Consider the following 25,000-nt stretch of genomic DNA (forward strand, 5'->3'; position numbering starts at 1 on the left):
TGTAGTAGTAGTATGGTAGTAATGTAGTATTAGTATGGTAGTAGTAGTAGTATGGTAGTACTGTAGTAATATGGCAGTAGTAGTAGTATGGTTTTACTGTAGTAGTATGGTAGTAGTAGTAGTATGGCAGTAGTAGTAGTATGGTAGTAGTAGTATGGATGTACTGTAGTAGAAGTATGGTAGTACAGTAGTAGTAGTATGGTAGTAGTAGTAGTATGGTAGTACTGTAGTAGTATGGCAGTACTGTAGTAGCAGTTTAGTAGTAGTAGTATGGTTGTAGTAGTAGTATGGTTGTAGTAGTATGGTAGTAGTAGTAGTATGGTCGTACTGTAGTAGTAGCATGGTAGTACTGTAGTAGTAGTAGTATGGTAGTCCAGTAGTAGTAGTATGGTAGTAGTAGTAGTATGGTAGTACTGTAGAAGTAGTATGGTAGTAGTAGTAGTAGCAGTATGGTAGTAGTAGTAGTATGGTAGTACTGTAGTAGTAGTAAGGTAGTGCTGTAGTAGTAGTATGGCAGTAGTAGTAGTATGGTAGTACTGTAGAAGTAGTATGGTAGTAGTAGTAGTAGCAGTATGGTAGTAGTAGTAGTAGTAGTAGTAGTATGGTAGTACTGTAGTAGTATGGCAGTACTGTAGTAGTAGTATGGTAGTAGTAGTAGTAGTAGTATGGCAGTACTGTAGTAGTAGTATGGTAGTAGTAGTAGTATGGCAGTAGTAGTAGTAGTAGTATGGTAGTAGTAGTAGTATGGTAGTACTGTAGTAGTAGTATGGTAGCAGTAGTAGTATGGTAGTACTGTGGTGGTAGTATGGTATTTACATTACATTTAAGTCATTTAGCAGACGCTCTTATCCAGAGCGACTTACAAATTGGTGCATTCACCTTATGACATCCAGTGGAACAGTCACTTTACAATAGTGCATCTAAATCTTAAAGGGGGGGGGGAGAGGGAATACTTATCCTATCCTAGGTATTCCTTAAAGAGGTGGGGTTTCAGGTGTCTCCCGGAAGGTGGTGATTGACTCCGCTGTCCTGGCGTCGTAGTGTCTGCTAAATGGCATGGTAGTAGTAGTATGGTAGTATTGTGGTGGTAGTGTGGCAGTAGTTGTATGGTAGTACTGTAGTAGTAGTATGGCAATAGTAGTAGTATGGTAGTACTGTAGTAGTATGGTAGTAGTAGTAGTATGGCAGTAGTAGTAGTATGGTAGTACTGTAGTAGTATGGTAGTACTGTAGTAGTATGGCAGTAGTAGTAGTATGGTAGTAGTAGTATGGTAGTACTGTAGTAGTATGGTAGTAGTAGTTGTACTAGTAGTATGGCAGTAGTAGTAGTATGGTAGTACTGTAGTAGTATGGTAGAACTGTAGTAGTAGTATGGTAGTACTGTTGTAGCAGTTTGGCAGAAGTAGTAGTAGTATTATAGTAGTTGTGTGTATTTACCCACTGTGTTGGGGTCCAGTGTAGATAGTAGTAGTAGTAGTATAGTAGTAGTGTGTATTTACCCACTGTGTTGGGTTCCAGTGTAAATAGTAGTAGTATAGTAGTAGTAGTAGTATTATAGTAGTAGTAGTAGTATTATAGTAGTAGTGTGTATTTACCCACTGTGTTGGGGTCCAGTGTAGATACTGTGATTTCTGCTCCTATCAGTCCAAACAGTAACGGTTGGAAGATGTCCCAGAAGTTCCCTACCACTGCTGCTACTGGGCCCTGGGAAGGTTATAAACATGTTATAACACTTTATGAAGATATTATAAACACTTTATAAACACCACAGCTACTGGGACCTCAAAAGATTATAAACATGTTATAACACTTCATAAGGTCGTATCAAAATAACATCGAACTATAGATTGTGTACACATATTTCGCAGATGTTATTGAGGGTCAAATGATTGTGTTTCTAGCTCCAACAGTGCAGTAATATCTAATGATTGTGTTTCTAGTTAACGTGGTCCTTCTGTAGCTCAGTTGGTAGAGCATGGCGCTTGTAACGCCAGGGTAGTGGGTTTGATCCCGGGACCACCCATACGTAGAATGTATGCACACATGACTGTAAGTCGCTTTGGATAAAAGCGTCTGCTAAATGGCATATATTATTATATATTATTAACAGTCAGTAATATATTATGATTGTGTTTCTAGCTCCAACAGTGCAGTAATATCTAATGTTTGTGTTTCTAGTTAACAGTACAGTAATATCTAATGATTGTGTTTCTAGTTAGTTAACAGTCAGTAATATCTAATGATTGTGTTTCTAGTTAACAGTCAGTAATATATAATGATTGTGTTTCTAGTTAACAGTCAGTAATATATAATGATTGTGTTTCTAGTTAACAGTCAGTAATATATAATGATTGTGTTTCTAGTTAACAGTCAGTAATATATAATGATTGTGTTTCTAGTTAACAGTCAGTAATATATAATGATTGTGTTTCTAGTTAACAGTCAGTAATATATAATGATTGTGTTTCTAGTTAATTAACAGTCAGTAATATATAATGATTGTGTTTCTAGTTAATTAACAGTCAGTAATATATAATGATTGTGTTTCTAGTTAACAGTCAGTAATATATAATGATTGTGTTTCTAGTTAACAGTCAGTAATATATAATGATTGTGTTTCTAGTTAACAGTCAGTAATATATAATGATTGTGTTTCTAGTTAACAGTCAGTAATATATAATGATTGTGTTTCTAGTTAACAGTCAGTAATATATAATGATTGTGTTTCTAGTTAACAGTCAGTAATATATAATGATTGTGTTTCTAGTTAACAGTCAGTAATATATAATGATTGTGTTTCTAGTTAACAGTCAGTAATATATAATGATTGTGTTTCTAGTTAACAGTCAGTAATATCTAATGATTGTGTTTCTAGTTAACAGTACAGTAATATCTAATGATAGTGTTTCTAGTTAATTAACAGTCAGTAATATATAATGATTGTGTTTCTAGTTAACAGTCAGTAATATATAATGATTGTGTTTCTAGTTAACAGTCAGTAATATATAATGATTGTGTTTCTAGTTAACAACAGTAATATATAATGAGTTTCTAGTTAACAGTCAGTAATATATAATGATTGTGTTTCTAGTTAACAGTCAGTAATATATAATGATTGTGTTTCTAGTTAACAGTCAGTAATATATAATGATTGTGTTTCTAGTTAATTAACAGTCAGTAATATATAATGATTGTGTTTCTAGTTAACAGTCAGTAATATATAATGATTGTGTTTCTAGTTAACAGTACAGTAATATATAATGATTGTGTTTCTAGTTAACAGTCAGTAATATATAATGATTGTGTTTCTAGTTAACAGTACAGTAATATATAATGATTGTGTTTCTAGTTAACAGTACAGTAATATATAATGATTGTGTTTCTAGTTAACAGTCAGTAATATATAATGATTGTGTTTCTAGTTAGTTAACAGTCAGTAATATATAATGATTGTGTTTCTAGTTAACAGTCAGTAATATATAATGATTGTGTTTCTAGTTAACAGTCAGTAATATATAATGATTGTGTTTCTAGTTAGTTAACAGTCAGTAATATATAATGATTGTGTTTCTAGTTAACAGTCAGTAATATATAATGATTGTGTTTCTAGTTAGTTAACAGTCAGTAATATATAATGATTGTGTTTCTAGTTAACAGTCAGTAATATATAATGATTGTGTTTCTAGTTAGTTAACAGTCAGTAATATATAATGATTGTGTTTCTAGTTAACAGTCAGTAATATATAATGATTGTGTTTCTAGTTAACAGTACAGTAATATATAATGATTGTGTTTCTAGTTAGTTAACAGTCAGTAATATATAATGATTGTGTTTCTAGTTAACAGTCAGTAATATATAATGATTGTGTGTTAACAGTCAGTAATATATAATGATTGTGTTTTTAGTTAACAGTCAGTAATATATAATGATTGTGTTTTAGTTAGTTAACAGTCAGTAATATATAATGATTGTGTTTCTAGTTAACAGTACAGTAATATATAATGATTGTGTTTCTAGTTAACAGTCAGTAATATATAATGATTGTGTTTCTAGTTAACAGTCAGTAATATCTAATGATTGTGTTTTAGTTAACAGTCAGTAATATATAATGATTGTGTTTCAGTTAACAGTCAGTAATATATAATGATTGTGTTTCTAGTTAATTAACAGTCAGTAATATATAATGATTGTGTTTCTAGTTAACAGTCAGTAATATATAATGATTGTGTTTCTAGTTAACAGTCAGTAATATATAATGATTGTGTTTCTAGTTAACAGTCAGTAATATATAATGATTGTGTTTCTAGTTAACAGTCAGTAATATATAATGATTGTGTTTCTAGTTAACAGTCAGTAATATATAATGATTGTGTTTCTAGTTAATTAACAGTCAGTAATATATAATGATTGTGTTTCTAGTTAACAGTCAGTAATATATAATGATTGTGTTTCTAGTTAATTAACAGTCAGTAATATATAATGATTGTGTTTCTAGTTAACAGTCAGTAATATATAATGATTGTGTTTCTAGTTAATTAACAGTCAGTAATATATAATGATTGTGTTTCTAGTTAACAGTCAGTAATATATAATGATTGTGTTTCTAGTTAACAGTCAGTAATATATAATGATTGTGTTTCTAGTTAACAGTCAGTAATATATAATGATTGTGTTTCTAGTTAACAGTACAGTAATATATAATGATTGTGTTTCTAGTTAACAGTCAGTAATATATAATGATTGTGTTTCTAGTTAACAGTCAGTAATATATAATGATTGTGTTTCTAGTTAACAGTCAGTCAGTAATATATAATGATTGTGTTTCTAGTTAACAGTCAGTAATATATAATGATTGTGTTTCTAGTTAATTAACAGTCAGTAATATATAATGATTGTGTTTCTAGTTAACAGTCAGTAATATATAATGATTGTGTTTCTAGTTAACAGTACAGTAATATATAATGATTGTGTTTCTAGTTAATTAACAGTCAGTAATATATAATGATTGTGTTTCTAGTTAACAGTCAGTAATATATAATGATTGTGTTTCTAGTTAACAGTCAGTAATATATAATGATTGTGTTTCTAGTTAACAGTACAGTAATATATAATGATTGTGTTTCTAGTTAATTAACAGTCAGTAATATATAATGATTGTGTTTCTAGTTAACAGTCAGTAATATATAATGATTGTGTTTCTAGTTAACAGTCAGTAATATATAATGATTGTGTTTCTAGTTAACAGTACAGTAATATATAATGATTGTGTTTCTAGTTAGTACAGTAATATATATGACTAGTTAACAGTCAGTAATATCTAATGATTGTGTTTCTAGTTAACAGTCAGTAATATATAATGATTGTGTTTCTAGTTAACAGTACAGTAATATATAATGATTGTGTTTCTAGTTAACAGTACAGTAATATATAATGATTGTGTTTCTAGTTAACAGTCAGTAATATATAATTATTGTGTTTCTAGTTAATTAACAGTCAGTAATATATAATGATTGTGTTTCTAGTTAACAGTCAGTAATATATAATGATTGTGTTTCTAGTTAACAGTCAGTCAGTAATATATAATGATTGTGTTTCTAGTTAACAGTACAGTAATATATAATGATTGTGTTTCTAGTTAACAGTCAGTAATATATAATGATTGTGTTTCTAGTTAACAGTCAGTAATATATAATGATTGTGTTTCTAGTTAATTAACAGTCAGTAATATATAATGATTGTGTTTCTAGTTAGTTAAGTCAGTAATATATAATGATTGTGTTTCTAGTTAACAGTCAGTAATATATAATGATTGTGTTTCTAGTTAACAGTCAGTAATATATAATGATTGTGTTTCTAGTTAACAGTCAGTAATATATAATGATTGTGTTTCAGTCAGTAATATATAATGATTGTGTTTCTAGTTAACAGTCAGTAATATATAATGATTGTGTTTCTAGTTAACAGTCAGTAATATATAATGATTGTGTTTCTAGTTAACAGTCAGTAATATATAATGATTGTGTTTCTAGTTAACAGTCAGTAATATATAATGATTGTGTTTCTAGTTAACAGTACAGTAATATATAATGATTGTGTTTCTAGTTAACAGTCAGTAATATATAATGATTGTGTTTCTAGTTAATTAACAGTCAGTAATATATAATGATTGTGTTTCTAGTTAACAGTCAGTAATATATAATGATTGTGTTTCTAGTTAATTAACAGTCAGTAATATATAATGATTGTGTTTCTAGTTAATTAACAGTCAGTAATATATAATGATTGTGTTTCTAGTTAACAGTCAGTAATATATAATGATTGTGTTTCTAGTTAACAGTACAGTAATATATAATGATTGTGTTTCTAGTTTTAACAGTCAGTAATATATAATGATTGTGTTTCTAGTTAACAGTCAGTAATATATAATGATTGTGTTTCTAGTTAATTAACAGTCAGTAATATATAATGATTGTGTTTCTAGTTAACAGTCAGTAATATATAATGATTGTAGTTTCAGTAATATATAATGATTGTGTTTCTAGTAACAGTACAGTAATATATAATGATTGTGTTTCTAGTTAGTTATTAACAGTCAGTAATATATAATGATTGTGTTTCTAGTTTAACAGTCAGTAATATATAATGATTGTGTTTCTAGTTAACAGTCAGTAATATATAATGATTGTGTTTCTAGTTTTAACAGTCAGTAATATATAATGATTGTGTTTCTAGTTAACAGTCAGTAATATATAATGATTGTGTTTCAGTAGTTAACAGTACAGTAATATATAATGATTGTGTTTCTAGTTAATTAACAGTCAGTAATATATAATGATTGTGTTTCTAGTTAACAGTACAGTAATATATAATGATTGTGTTTCTAGTTAATTAACAGTCAGTAATATATAATGATTGTGTTTCTAGTTAACAGTACAGTAATATATAATGATTGTGTTTCTAGTTAATTAACAGTCAGTAATATATAATGATTGTGTTTCTAGTTAACAGTCAGTAATATATAATGATTGTGTTTCTAGTTAACAGTCAGTAATATATAATGATTGTGTTTCTAGTTAACAGTCAGTAATATATAATGATTGTGTTTCTAGTTAACAGTCAGTAATATATAATGATTGTGTTTCTAGTTAACAGTCAGTAATATATAATGATTGTGTTTCTAGTTAACAGTACAGTAATATATAATGATTGTGTTTCTAGTTAATTAACAGTCAGTAATATATAATGATTGTGTTTCTAGTTAATTAACAGTCAGTAATATATAATGATTGTGTTTCTAGTTAACAGTCAGTAATATATAATGATTGTGTTTCTAGTTAACAGTCAGTAATATATAATGATTGTGTTTCTAGTTAACAGTCAGTAATATATAATGATTGTGTTTCTAGTTAATTAACAGTCAGTAATATATAATGATTGTGTTTCTAGTTAACAGTCAGTAATATATAATGATTGTGTTTCTAGTTAACAGTCAGTAATATATAATGATTGTGTTTCTAGTTAATTAACAGTCAGTAATATATAATGATTGTGTTTCTAGTTAACAGTCAGTAATATATAATGATTGTGTTTCTAGTTAACAGTCAGTAATATATAATGATTGTGTTTCTAGTTAACAGTCAGTAATATATAATGATTGTGTTTCTAGTTAGTTAACAGTCAGTAATATATAATGATTGTGTTTCTAGTTAGTTAACAGTCAGTAATATATAATGATTGTGTTTCTAGTTAACAGTCAGTAATATATAATGATTGTGTTTCTAGTTAACAGTCAGTAATATATAATGATTGTGTTTCTAGTTAACAGTCAGTAATATATAATGATTGTGTTTCTAGTTAACAGTCAGTAATATATAATGATTGTGTTTCTAGTTAATTAACAGTCAGTAATATATAATGATTGTGTTTCTAGTTAACAGTCAGTAATATATAATGATTGTGTTTTAGTTAACAGTCAGTAATATATAATGATTGTGTTTCTAGTTAACAGTCAGTAATATATAATGATTGTGTTTCTAGTTAACAGTCAGTAATATATAATGATTGTGTTTCTAGTTAACAGTCAGTAATATATAATGATTGTGTTTCTAGTTAACAGTCAGTAATATATAATGATTGTGTTTCTAGTTAACAGTCAGTAATATATAATGATTGTGTTTCTAGTTAACAGTCAGTAATATATAATGATTGTGTTTCTAGTTAATTAACAGTCAGTAATATAGAATGATTGTGTTTCTAGTTAACAGTCAGATTGTGTTCTAGTTAATTAACAGTCAGTAATATATAATGATTGTGTTTCTAGTTAACAGTCAGTAATATATAATGATTGTGTTTCTAGTTGTGTAATATATTTCTAGTTAACAGTCAGTAATATATAATGATTGTGTTTCTAGTTAACAGTCAGTAATATATAATGATTGTGTTTCTAGTTAACAGTCAGTAATATATAATGATTGTGTTTCTAGTTAATTAACAGTCAGTAATATATAATGATTGTGTTTCTAGTTAACAGTCAGTAATATATAATGATTGTGTTTCTAGTTAATTAACAGTCAGTAATATATAATGATTGTGTTTCTAGTTAACAGTAGTTAACAGTACAGTAATATATAATGATTGTGTTTCTAGTTAATTAACAGTCAGTAATATATAATGATTGTGTTTCTAGTTAACAGTCAGTAATATATAATGATTGTGTTTCTAGTTAACAGTACAGTAATATATAATGATTGTGTTTCTAGTTAATTAACAGTCAGTAATATATAATGATTGTGTTTCTAGTTAACAGTCAGTAATATATAATGATTGTGTTTCTAGTTAACAGTCAGTAATATATAATGATTGTGTTTCTAGTTAACAGTCAGTAATATATAATGATTGTGTTTCTAGTTAACAGTCAGTAATATATAATGATTGTGTTTCTAGTTAGTTAACAGTCAGTAATATATAATGATTGTGTTTCTAGTTAATTAACAGTCAGTAATATATAATGATTGTGTTTCTAGTTAACAGTCAGTAATATATAATGATTGTGTTTCTAGTTAACAGTACAGTAATATATAATGATTGTGTTTCTAGTTAACAGTCAGTAATATATAATGATTGTGTTTCTAGTTAACAGTCAGTAATATATAATGATTGTGTTTCTAGTTAACAGTCAGTAATATATAATGATTGTGTTTCTAGTTAACAGTCAGTAATATATAATGATTGTGTTTCTAGTTAGTTAACAGTCAGTAATATATAATGATTGTGTTTCTAGTTAATTAACAGTCAGTAATATATAATGATTGTGTTTAACTAGTTAACAGTCAGTAATATATAATGATTGTGTTTCTAGTTAACAGTACAGTAATATATAATGATTGTGTTTCTAGTTAACAGTCAGTAATATATAATGATTGTGTTTCTAGTTAACAGTCAGTAATATATAATGATTGTGTTTCTAGTTATTAATTAACAGTCAGTAATATATAATGATTGTGACATTTCTAGTTATAATTAACAGTCAGTAATATATAATGATTGTGTTTCTAGTTAATTAACAGATGTAGTAATATATAATGATTGTGTTTCTAGTTAACAGTCAGTAATATATAATGATTGTGTTTCTAGTTAACAGTCAGTAATATATAATGATTGTGTTTCTAGTTAACAGTCAGTAATATATAATGATTGTGTTTCTAGTTAACAGTCAGTAATATATAATGATTGTGTTTCTAGTTAATTAACAGTCAGTAATATATAATGATTGTGTTTCTAGTTAACAGTACAGTAATATATAATGATTGTGTTTCTAGTTAACAGTCAGTAATATATAATGATTGTGTTTCTAGTTAACAGTACAGTAATATATAATGATTGTGTTTCTAACAGTCAGTAATATATAATGATTGTGTTTCTAGTTAACAGTCAGTAATATATAATGTTATATATTGTGTTTCTGAGTTAACAGCAGTTATATATAATATATAATGATTGTGTTTCTAGTTAACAGTCAGTAATATATAATGATTGTGTTTCTAGTTAACAGTCAGTAATATATAATGATTGTGTTTCTAGTTAATTAACAGTCAGTAATATATAATGATTGTGTTTCTAGTTAACAGTCAGTAATATATAATGATTGTGTTTCTAGTTAACAGTCAGTAATATATAATGATTGTAGTTTTATGAGTTAACAGTACAGTAATATATAATGATTGTGTTTCATTAGTTAATTAACAGTCAGTAATATATAATGATTGTGTTTCTAGTTAACAGTACAGTAATATATAATGATTGTGTTTCTAGTTAATTAACAGTCATATATGATGTAGTAATATATATATGATTGTGTTTCTAGTTAACAGTACAGTAATATATAATGATTGTGTTTCTAGTTAACAGTCAGTAATATATAATGATTGTGTTTCTAGTTAATATGATGTAGTAATATATAATGATTGTGTTTCTAGTTAACAGTCAGTAATATATAATGATTGTGTTTCTAGTTAACAGTCAGTAATATATAATGATTGTGTTTCTAGTTAACAGTCAGTAATATATAATGATTGTGTTTCTAGTTAACAGTATGATGTAATATATAATGATTGTGTTTCTAGTTATGATTAATGACACAGTAATATATAATGATTGTGTTTCTAGTTAATTAACAGTCAGTAATATATAATGATTGTGTTTCTAGTTAACAGTACAGTAATATCTAATGATGTAGTTATATATGATGTAGTTATATATGATGTAGTTATATATGATGTAGTTATATATGATGTAGTTATATATGATGTAGTTATATATGATGTAGTTATATATGATGTAGTTATATATGATGTAGTTATATATGATGTAGTTATATATGATGTAGTTATATATGATGTAGTTATATATGATGTAGTTATATATGATGTAGTATATATGATGATGTAATGACATTACAACTGTAGTTATATATGATGTAGTTATATATTATGTAGTTATATATGATGATGTAATGACATTACAGCTGTAGTTATATATGATGTAGTTATATATGATGTAGTTATATGATGATGTAATGACATCACAGATGTAGTTATATATGATGTAGGTATATATGATGTAGTTATATATGATGTAGTTATATATATGATGATGACGTAATGACATTACAGCTGTAGTTATATATGATGTATGTGATATATGATGATGTAATGACATCACAGATGTAATGTTATATACATGATGTAGTTATATATGATGTAGTTATATATGATGATGTAATGACGTTACAGCTGTAGTTATATATGATGTAGTTATATATGATGTAGTTATATATGATGATGTAATGACATCACAGATGTAGTTATATATGATGTGATGTAGGTATTTATACATGATGTAGTTATATATGATGTAGTTATATATGATGACGTAATGACATTACAGCTGTAGTTATATATGATGTAGTGATATATGATGATGTAATGACATCACAGATGTAGTTATATATGATGTAGTTATATATGATGTAGTTATATATGATGTAGTTATATATGATGTAGTTATATATGATGTAGTTATATATGATGAGGTAATGACATCACAGATGTAGTTATATATGATGTAGTTATATATGATGTAGTTATATATGATGTACATTTACATTTACATTTAAGTCATTTAGCAGACGCTCTTATATATGATGTAGTTATATATGATGTGGTTATATATGATGTAGTTATATATGATGTAGTTATATATGATGTAGTTATATATGATGAGGTAATGACATCACAGATGTAGTTATATATGATGTAGTTATATATGATGTAGTTATATATGATGTAGTAATGACATTACAGCTGTAAAGTTATATATGATGTAGTTATATATGATGTAGTTATATATGATGATGTAATGACATTACAGCTGTAGTTATACATGATGTAGTTATATATATGATGTAGTTATATATGATGATGTAATGACATTACAGCTGTAGTTATATATGATGTAGTTATATATGATGTAGTTATATATGATGATGTAATGACATTACAGCTGTAGTTATACATGATGTAGTTATATATGATGTAGTTATATATGATGATGTAATGACATTACAGCTGTAGTTATATATGATGTAGTTATATATGATGTAGTTATATATGATGTAGTTATATATGATGATGTAATGACATCACAGATGTAGTTATATATGATGTAGTTATATATGATGTAGTTATATATGATGTAGTTATATATGATGATGTAATGACATTACAGCTGTAGTTATATATGATGTAGTAATGACATTACAGCTGTATTTATACATGATGTAGTTATATATGATGTAGTTATATATGATGATGTAATGACATTACAGCTGTAGTTATATATGATGTAGTTATATATGATGTAGTTATATATGATGTAGTTATATATGATGTAGTATATATGATGATGTAATGACATTACAACTGTAGTTATATATGATGTAGTTATATATTATGTAGTTATATATGATGATGTAATGACGTTACAGCTGTAGTTATATATGATGTAGTTATATATGATGTAGTTATATATGATGTAGTTATATATGATGTAGTTATATATGATGATGTAATGACATCACAGATGTAGTTATATATGATGTAGGTATATATGATGTAGTTATATATGATGTAGTTATATATGATGATGTAATGACATTACAGCTGTAGTTATATATGATGTAGTGATATATGATGATGTAATGACATCACAGATGTAGTTATATATGATGTAGTTATATATGATGATGTAATGACATCACAGATGTAGTTATATATGATGTAGTTATATATGATGTAGTTATATATGATGTGGTTATATATGATGTAGTTATATATGATGTAGTTATATATGATGTTATATATGATGTAGTTATATATGATGAGGTAATGACATCACAGATGACATCACAGATGTTATATATGATGTAGTTATATATGATGTAGTTATATATGATGTAGTAATGACATTACAGCTACAGCTGTAGTTATATATGATGTAGTTATATATGATGTAGTTATATATGATGATGTAATGACATTACAGCTGTAGTTATATGATGATGTAGTTATATATGATGTAGTTATATATGATGATGTAATGACATTACAGCTGTAGTTATATATGATGTAGTTATATATGATGTAGTTATATATGATGTAGTTATATATGATGATGTAATGTAATGACATCACAGATGTAGTTATATATGATGTAGTTATATATCATGATGTAATGACATTACAGCTGTAGTTATATATGATGTAGTAATGACATTACAGCTGTATTTATACATGATGTAGTTATATATGATGTAGTTATATATGATGATGTAATGACATTACAGCTGTAGTTATATATGATGTAGTTATATATGATGTAGTTATATATGATGTAGTTATATATGATGTAGTTATATATGATGATGTAATGACATCACAGATGTAGTTATATATGATGTAGTTATATATGATGTGGTTATATATGATGTAGTTATATATGATGTAGTTATATATGATGTAGTTATATATGATGTAGTTATATATGATGATGTAATGACGTTACAGCTGTAGTTATATATGATGTAGTTATATATGATGTAGTTATATATGATGTAGTTATATATGATGTAGTTATATATGATGATGTAATGACATCACAGATGTAGTTATATATGATGTAGTTATATATGATGTAGTTATATATGATGATGTAATGACATTACAGCTGTAGTTATACATGATGTAGTTATATATGATGATGTAATGACATCACAGATGTAGTTATATATGATGTAGTTATATATGATGTAGTTATATATGATGTAGTAATGACATTACAGCTGTAGTTATATATGATGTAGTTATATATGATGTAGTTATATATGATGATGTAATGACATTACAGCTGTAGTTATACATGATGTAGTTATATATGATGTAGTTATATATGATGATGTAATGACATTACAGCTGTAGTTATACATGATGTAGTTATATATGATGTAGTTATATATGATGTAGTTATATATGATGATGTAATGACATTACAGCTGTAGTTATATATGATGTAGTTATATATGATGTAGTTATATATGATGTAGTTATATATGATGATGTAATGACATCACAGATGTAGTTATATATGATGTAGTTATATATGATGATGTAATGACATTACAGCTGTAGTTATATATGATGTAGTAATGACATTACAGCTGTATTTATACATGATGTAGTTATATATGATGTAGTTATATATGATGATGTAATGACATTACAGCTGTAGTTATATATGATGTAGTTATATATGATGTAGTTATATATGATGTAGTTATATATGATGATGTAATGACATCACAGATGTAGTTATATATGATGTAGTTATATATGATGTGGTTATATATGATGTAGTTATATATGATGTAGTTATATATGATGTAGTTATATATGATGTAGTTATATATGATGATGTAATGACGTTACAGCTGTAGTTATATATGATGTAGTTATATATGATGTAGTTATATATGATGTAGTTATATATGATGTGGTTATATATGATGTAGTTATATATGATGTAGTTATATATGATGTAGTTATATATGATGTAGTTATATATGATGAGGTAATGACATCACAGATGTAGTTATATATGATGTAGTTATATATGATGTAGTTATATATGATGTAGTAATGACATTACAGCTGTAGTTATATATGATGTAGTTCTATATGATGTAGTTATATATGATGATGTAATGACATTACAGCTGTAGTTATATATGATGTAGTTATATATGATGATGTAATGACATTACAGCTGTAGTTATACATGATGTAGTTATATATGATGTAGTTATATATGATGATGTAATGACATTACAGCTGTAGTTATATATGATGTAGTTATATATGATGTAGTTATATATGATGATGTAATGACATTACAGCTGTAGTTATACATGATGTAGTTATATATGATGTAGTTATATATGATGATGTAATGACATTACAGCTGTAGTTATATATGTTGTAGTTATATATGATGTAGTTATATATGATGATGTAATGACATCACAGATGTAGTTATATATGATGTAGTTATATATGATTTAGTTATATATGATGATGTAATGACATTATAGCTGTAGTTATATATGATGTAGTAATGACATTACAGCTGTAGTTATACATGATGTAGTTATATATGATGTAGTTATATATGATGATGTAATGACATTACAGCTGTAGTTATATATGATGTAGTTCTATATGATGTAGTTATATATGATGATGTAATGACATTACAGCTGTAGTTATATATGATGTAGTTATATATGATGATGTAATGACATTACAGCTGTAGTTATACATGATGTAGTTATATATGATGTAGTTATATATGATGATGTAATGACATTACAGCTGTAGTTATATATGATGTAGTTATATATGATGTAGTTATATATGATGATGTAATGACATTACAGCTGTAGTTATACATGATGTAGTTATATATGATGTAGTTATATATGATGATGTAATGACATTACAGCTGTAGTTATATATGTTGTAGTTATATATGATGTAGTTATATATGATGATGTAATGACATCACAGATGTAGTTATATATGATGTAGTTATATATGATTTAGTTATATATGATGATGTAATGACATTATAGCTGTAGTTATATATGATGTAGTAATGACATTACAGCTGTAGTTATACATGATGTAGTTATATATGATGTAGTTATATATGATGATGTAATGACATTACAGCTGTAGTTATATATGATGTAGTTATATATGATGTAGTTATATAAGATGATGTAATGACATCACAGATATAGTTATATATGATGTAGTTATATATGATGTAGTTATATATGATGATGTAATGACATTACAACTGTAGTTATATATGATGTAGTGATATATGATGTAGTTATATATGATGTAGTTATATATGATGATGTAATGACATCACAGATGTAGTTATATATGATGTAGTTATATATGATGTAGTTATATATGATGATGTAATGACATTACAGCTGTAGTTATATATGATGTAGTTATATATGATGTAGTTATATATGATGTAGTTATATATGATGTAGTTATATATGATGATGTAATGACATTACAGCTGTAGTTATACATGATGTAGTTATATATGATGATGTAATGACATCACAGATGTAGTTATATATGATGTAGTTATATATGATGTAGTTATATATGATGTGGTTATATATGATGTAGTTATATATGATGTAGTTATATATGATGTAGTTATATATGATGTGGTTATATATGATGTAGTTATATATGATGTAGTTATATATGATGTAGTTATATATGATGTAGTTATATATGATGTAGTTATATATGATGTAGTTATATATGATGAAGTTATATATGATGTAGTTATATATGATGATGTAATGACATTACAACTGTAGTTATATATGATGTAGTTATATATGATGTAGTTATATATGATGTAGTTATATATGATGTAGTTATATATGATGTAGTTATATATGATGTAGTTATATATGATGATGTAATGACATCACAGATGTAGTTATATATGATGTAGTTATATATGATGTGGTTATATATGATGTAGTTATATATGATGTAGTTATATATGATGTAGTTATATATGATGTAGTTATATATGATGATGTAATGACGTTACAGCTGTAGTTATATATGATGTAGTTATATATGATGTAGTTATATATGATGTAGTTATATATGATGATGTAATGACATCACAGATGTAGTTATATATGATGTAGTTATATATGATGTAGTTATATATGATGTAGTTATATATGATGATGTAATGACATTACAGCTGTAGTTATACATGATGTAGTTCTATATGATGATGTAATGACATCACAGATGTAGTTATATATGATGTAGTTATATATGATGTAGTTATATATGATGTGGTTATATATGATGTAGTTATATATGATGTAGTTATATATGATGTAGTTATATATGATGTAGTTATATATGATGAGGTAATGACATCACAGATGTAGTTATATATGATGTAGTTATATATGATGTAGTTATATATGATGTAGTAATGACATTACAGCTGTAGTTATATATGATGTAGTTCTATATGATGTAGTTATATATGATGATGTAATGACATTACAGCTGTAGTTATATATGATGTAGTTATATATGATGATGTAATGACATTACAGCTGTAGTTATACATGATGTAGTTATATATGATGTAGTTATATATGATGATGTAATGACATTACAGCTGTAGTTATATATGATGTAGTTATATATGATGTAGTTATATATGATGATGTAATGACATTACAGCTGTAGTTATACATGATGTAGTTATATATGATGTAGTTATATATGATGATGTAATGACATTACAGCTGTAGTTATATATGTTGTAGTTATATATGATGTAGTTATATATGATGATGTAATGACATCACAGATGTAGTTATATATGATGTAGTTATATATGATTTAGTTATATATGATGATGTAATGACATTATAGCTGTAGTTATATATGATGTAGTAATGACATTACAGCTGTAGTTATACATGATGTAGTTATATATGATGTAGTTATATATGATGATGTAATGACATTACAGCTGTAGTTATATATGATGTAGTTATATATGATGTAGTTATATAAGATGATGTAATGACATCACAGATGTAGTTATATATGATGTAGTTATATATGATGTAGTTATATATGATGATGTAATGACATTACAACTGTAGTTATATATGATGTAGTGATATATGATGTAGTTATATATGATGTAGTTATATATGATGATGTAATGACATCACAGATGTAGTTATATATGATGTAGTTATATATGATGTAGTTATATATGATGATGTAATGACATTACAGCTGTAGTTATATATGATGTAGTTATATATGATGTAGTTATATATGATGTAGTTATATGTGATGTAGTTATATATGATGATGTAATGACATTACAGCTGTAGTTATACATGATGTAGTTATATATGATGATGTAATGACATCACAGATGTAGTTATATATGATGTAGTTATATATGATGTAGTTATATATGATGTGGTTATATATGATGTAGTTATATATGATGTAGTTATATATGATGTGGTTATATATGATGTGGTTATATATGATGTAGTTATATATGATGTAGTTATATATGATGTAGTTATATATGATGTAGTTATATATGATGTAGTTATATATGATGAAGTTATATATGATGTAGTTATATATGATGATGTAATGACATTACAACTGTAGTTATATATGATGTAGTTATATATGATGTAGTTATATATGATGTAGTTATATATGATGTAGTTATATATGATGTAGTTATATATGATGTGGTCACATATGAAGATTTAATGACATTATTACAGCTGTTGTTATATATGATGATGTGAGCTTGCTTAATGACATTACAGCTGTAGTTATATATGATGTAGTTATATATGATGTAGTTATATATGATGTAGTTATATATGATGATGTAATGACATCACAGATGTAGTTATATATGATGTAGTTATATATGATGTAGTTATATATGATGATGTAATGACATTACAGCTGTAGTTATATATGATGTAGTTATATATGATGTAGTTATATATGATGATGTAATGACATTACAGCTGTAGTTATATATGATGTACTTATATATGATGTAGTTATATATGATGATGTAATGACATTACAGCTGTAGTTATATATGATGTAGTTATATATGATGATGTAATGACATTACAACTGTAGTTATATATGATGTAGTTATATATGATGAAGTTATATATGATGAAGTTATATATGATGTAGTTATATATGATGTAGTTATATATGATGATGTAATGACATTACAACTGTAGTTATATATGATGTAGTAACATATGAAGATTTAATGACATTATTACAGCTGTTGTTATATATGATGATGTGAGCTTGTGTGGCCTACCACGTCGTGGCTGAGCCGTTGTTGCTCCTAGACTTTTCCACTTCACAATAACAGCACTTACAGTTTACCGGGGAAGCTCTAGCAGGGCGGAAATCTGACAAACTGACTTGTTGGAAAGGTGACATCCTATAATGGTGTCACGTTGAAAGTCCCTGATCTCTTCAGCACGGGCCATTCTCCTGCTAATGTTTGTCTATGGAGATTGCCTGGCTGTGTGCTCGATTTTATACACCGGTCAGCAACGGGTGTGGCTGAAATAGCCGAATCCACTCATTTGAAGGGGTGTCGACATAGGTTTAACCTTTATCTAACTAAGTCAGTAAAGAACAAGATAAATGCTTTATAAACATGTTACAACTTCATAAAGACACTCAACATACTTTATAAACACACTAACCTTCTCTGCCCCCCAGCCCAGCGCAGCTAGGAAGGCCATGACCAGAGTACAGAGTCCTCCTGCTCCCGGGAAACCAGCCACTCTACTTCCGAACACAGCAAACACAGACAGACCCAGCAACATCGCACTCCTCCTCAATACCACATCCTCCTAGAGACAGAGAGAAGGAGCAGGAGAGAGAGGAGGGGGGGGGGAGGAGGGAGAGAAAAAGAGGGAGAGGGAGATGAGGGAGATATGGAGGATGGAGAGAGGGGATAGAGAGAGAGGTGGAAGAGAGGGAGAGAGAGGGCGATGATGGCGATATGGAGGATGAGAGAGAGGGGATAGAGAGAGAGAGGTGGGAGAGAGGGAGAGAGAGCGAAGGGAGAGCATGAGGGAGAGACAGAAACAATTTTTGTCAACAACAGTGGGAAGCAAGTACTCCAACTCTGTAACAGCCTGGGTCAGGACAATGTTAATGGATGAAGGGTTTACATTTGGCTCTGCACTAGGAAACAGTCTAGTAGACCTAACACATCTGGAAACAGTCTGGTAGACCTAACACATCTGGAAACAGTCTAGTAGACCTAACACATCTGGAAACAGTCTAGTAGACCTAACACATCTGTAAACAGTCTAGTAGACCTAACACATCTGGAAATAGTATAGTAGACCTAACATATCTGGAAACAGTCTAGTGGACCTAACACAGCGGGAAACAGTCTAGTAGACCTAACATATCTGGAAATAGTATAGTAGACTTACTGTAACACATCTGGAAACAGTCTAGTAGACTTACTGTAACACATGTGGAAATAGTATAGTAGACTTACTGTAACACATCTGGAAACAGTCTAGTAGACTTACTGTAACACATGTGGAAATAGTATAGTAGACTTACTGTAACACATCTGGAAACAGTCTAGTAGACTTACTGTAACACATCTGGAAATAGTATAGTAGACTTAACACATATGGAAATAGTATAGTAGACTTACTGTAACACATGTGGAAATAGTATAGTAGACTTAACATATATGGAAATAGTATAGTAGACTTAACACATGTGGAAACAGTATAGTAGACTTAACACATGTGGAAACAGTATAGTAGACTTAACACATCTGGAACAGTATAGTAGACTTAACACATCTGGAAACAGTATAGTAGACTTAACACATGTGGAAACAGTATAGTAGACTTAACACATCTGGAAACAGTATAGTAGACTTAACACATCTGGAAACAGTATAGTAGACTTAACAGATATAGAAATAGTATAGTAGACTTAACAGATATAGAAATAGTATAGTAGACTTAACAGATATATAAATAGTATAGTAGACTTAACACATATGGAAACAGTATAGTAGACTTAACAGATATGGAAACAGTATAGTAGACTTAACACATCTGGAAACAGTATAGTAGACTTAACACATCTGGAAACAGTATAGTAGACTTAACACATCTGGAAACAGTATAGACTTAACACATACAGTATACTGACTTAACACATCTGGAAACAGTATAGTATACTTACTGTAACACATCTGGAAATAGTATAGTTAGACTTACTGTAACACATCTGGAAATAGTATAATAGATTTAACAGATATAGAAATAGTATAGTAGACTTAACAGATATAGAAACAGTATAGTAGACTTAACACATGTGGAAATAGTATAGTAGACTTAACAGATATAGAAATAGTATAGTAGACTTAACAGATATAGAAATAGTATAGTAGACTTAACAGATATAGAAATAGTATAGTAGACTTAACAGATATAGAAATAGTATAGTAGACTTAACAGATATAGAAATAGTATAGTAGACTTAACATATGGAAACAGTATAGTAGACTTAACATATGGAATCAGTATAGTAGACTTAACAGATATAGAAATAGTATAGTAGACTTAACACATATGGAAACAGTACAGTAGACTTAACAGATATGGAAACAGTATAGTAGACTTAACACATATAGAGCTATAATAAAAAAAACACAACTCCCCTTGTCAGAACAAATCAGAATGTTTCTAAATCTGATAAACCTCCCCTACGTTTCAAACCAGAAATAAACTCTACCCCCTCCCAAGCAAATATAAATGGACAAGAAATGTACCAGCGCCAAGTATCACAGCCACAAAGTCATAACTATGGCTAAATCCCAACTATTTTTACAGTTTATCTTCTTAAAATCAGACTTTTAAACCTAACCCTAACCACACTGCTAACCTCATGCCTCACCCTAACCTTACATTAAAACCATTTGTTTTCATGAGAAACGTCCCAAATATCTATAGCTTAAAGATGTAGATTCTTTAGTGTTCTATGTATTAGGCCCATAGATGATGTGTGGAATGGTCCACCAATGTAGTAGGTGCCTGGTCTGAGTCATCGTTGATGTTCTTTTGTTGGGGGCTGTTCAAAAGGGCCATGTGATCCTAATGTTTTGGGGCTGTTCAAAAGGGCCATGTGATCCTAATGTTTTGGGGCTGTTCAAAAGGGCCATGTGATCCTAATGTTTGTTTTGGGGGCTGTTCAAAAGGGCCATGTGATCCTAATGTTTTGGGGGCTGTTCAAAAGGGCCATGTGATCCTAATGTTTGTTTTGGGGGCTGTTCAAAAGGGCCATGTGATCCTAATGTTTGTTTTGGGGGCTGTTCAAAAGGGCCATGTGATCCTAATGTTTGTTTTGGGGGCTGTTCAAAAGGGCCATGTGTTTTTGTATTTATTAGTTATTTCATGTATCGTTCCATTTTTCTTCATTAAAGTCATGAGTAACCACCACGCTGCATTTCGGTCCGACTCTCTTTCAACAAACGAAGAACACCGTTACAGAACAGGATTACAACAAAGCCTGTCCTTGCTTGAACATAGTTGTTTTTCCATATGAGTGGATAGTCCTTATAACAAAGTAATCATCTTTTCAGAAAAAGTTCAGATCTGAGGAAAGTAAATACCATTTCACCACCCCTACAGAAACAACGTTGAAACACACCACCAAACATAGGTACCTTGGCCCGACTATAAGCTCATCTGGGCGGTTTGCCAGAAAGTCTCTAAGGCTGTGTTTCCATCACATCAGATCTTTAATTCACATCAGATCTTTTTACATCTCAACCTTTTTTCAGAGCTGATCTGATTGGTCAAAAGATCAGAATGGGTCTGCCTGTGTAAACACAGCCTTACAGATAAAGCATGCAGATCAGATCATATTTCGCAACCAGAAAGATCCTGTAGAAATTGAAACCACCAATTAAAAAATTATTTGACTCAAAACCTTCTTAAATGGAATTTCAAATATACACCTCTTGGCCAGTTTATTAGGTACACCGCCCCGTTCACGAAAATGGATGGCTCCTACAGAGAGTGAGTCACGTGGCCATGACTTGCTATATGAAGCCAGCAGACAGGCATCAAGACATTCAGTTACTGTTCCATTGAACGTTAGATTGGGCGAAACCAGTGACCTAGGTGACTTTGAGCGAGGAATAATGGTCATTGCTAGGCGCGCCACATCCATTATCACAGCAAACGACCACCTGGGCTTTTCACGCACAACAGTGTCTACGGTTTTTTACAGATAATGGTGTGACAAACAAAACCCATCCAGTCAGCGGCAGTCCTGTGGGTGAAAACAGCTCGTTGATGAGAGAGGTCAAAGGAGAATGGCAAGAATGGTGCCAGCTAACAGGCGGCAACTAACAGACAGATAAAGGCTCAGTACAACAGTGGTGTTTGACCGGTAGTGTACGTTGAATAGTCACGAATCCTGTTGTGTTATGCTGATGGCAGAGTCAGGATTTAGTGTAAGTAGCATGAGTCCATGGCTCAGTAACTATAGGTCTACCACTGAGACTGGCTCAGTAACTATAGGTCTACCACTGAGACTGGCTCAGTAACTATAGGTCTACCACTGAGACTGGCTCAGTAACTATAGGTCTACCACTGAGACTGGCTCAGTAACTATAGGTCTACCACTGAGACTGGCTCAGTAACTATAGGTCTACCACTGAGACTGGCTCAGTAACTATAGGTCTACCACTGAGACTGGCTCAGTAACTATAGGTCTACCACTGAGACTGGCTCAGTAACTATAGGTCTACCACTGAGACTGGCTCAGTAACTATAGGTCTACCACTGAGACTGGCTCAGTAACTATAGGTCTACCACTGAGACTGGCTCAGTAACTATAGGTCTACCACTGAGACTGGCTCAGTAACTATAGGTCTACCACTGAGACTGGCTCAGTAACTATAGGTCTACCACTGAGACTGGCTCAGTAACTATAGGTCTACCACTGAGACTGGCTCAGTAACTATAGGTCTACCACTGAGACTGGCTCAGTAACTATAGGTCTACCACTGAGACTGGCTCAGTAACTATAGGTCTACCACTGAGACTGGCTCAGTAACTATAGGTCTACCACTGAGACTGGCTCAGTAACTATAGGTCTACCACTGAGACTGGCTCAGTAACTATAGGTCTACCACTGAGACTGGCTCAGTAACTATAGGTCTACCACTGAGACTGGCTCAGTAACTATAGGTCTACCACTGAGACTGGCTCAGTAACTATAGGTCTACCACTGAGACTGGCTCAGTAACTATAGGTCTACCACTGAGACTGGCTCAGTAACTATAGGTCTACCACTGAGACTGGCTCAGTAACTATAGGTCTACCACTGAGACTGGCTCAGTAACTATAGGTCTACCACTGAGACTGGCTCAGTAACTATAGGTCTACCACTGAGACTGGCTCAGTAACTATAGGTCTACCACTGAGACTGGCTCAGTAACTATAGGTCTACCACTGAGACTGGCTCAGTAACTATAGGTCTACCACTGAGACTGGCTCAGTAACTATAGGTCTACCACTGAGACTGGCTCAGTAACTATAGGTCTACCACTGAGACTGGCTCAGTAACTATAGGTCTACCACTGAGACTGGCTCAGTAACTATAGGTCTACCACTGAGACTGGCTCAGTAACTATAGGTCTACCACTGAGACTGGCTCAGTAACTATAGGTCTACCACTGAGACTGGCTCAGTAACTATAGGTCTACCACTGAGACTGGCTCAGTAACTATAGGTCTACCACTGAGACTGGCTCAGTAACTATAGGTCTACCACTGAGACTGGCTCAGTAACTATAGGTCTACCACTGAGACTGGCTCAGTAACTATAGGTCTACCACTGAGACTGGCTCAGTAACTATAGGTCTACCACTGAGACTGGCTCAGTAACTATAGGTCTACCACTGAGACTGGCTCAGTAACTATAGGTCTACCACTGAGACTGGCTCAGTAACTATAGGTCTACCACTGAGACTGGCTCAGTAACTATAGGTCTACCACTGAGACTGGCTCAGTAACTATAGGTCTACCACTGAGACTGGCTCAGTAACTATAGGTCTACCACTGAGACTGGCTCAGTAACTATAGGTCTACCACTGAGACTGGCTCAGTAACTATAGGTCTACCACTGAGACTGGCTCAGTATCTATAGGTCTACCACTGA

At 29.8% G+C, this 25,000-nt stretch overlaps 1 protein-coding gene across 1 annotated transcript in view; it reads right to left on the reverse strand.

The window, feature by feature from the left end:
• LOC124014507 (sodium/hydrogen exchanger 9B2-like) overlaps positions 1–25,000 on the reverse strand; it is a 73,347-nt gene that overhangs the window by 16,143 nt on the left and 32,204 nt on the right. The window contains exons 8-9 of the mRNA XM_046329589.1: positions 19,490–19,639; positions 1,595–1,703 (exon numbers count right to left, since the gene is read on the reverse strand). Of these exons, the coding sequence (XP_046185545.1) occupies positions 1,595–1,703; positions 19,490–19,639 (259 nt within the window). The remainder of the gene's footprint in view (positions 1–1,594; positions 1,704–19,489; positions 19,640–25,000) is intronic.

The sequence above is a fragment of the Oncorhynchus gorbuscha genome, linkage group LG25 (genome assembly GCF_021184085.1).
Source record: "Oncorhynchus gorbuscha isolate QuinsamMale2020 ecotype Even-year linkage group LG25, OgorEven_v1.0, whole genome shotgun sequence".
NCBI lineage: Eukaryota > Metazoa > Chordata > Actinopteri > Salmoniformes > Salmonidae > Oncorhynchus > Oncorhynchus gorbuscha.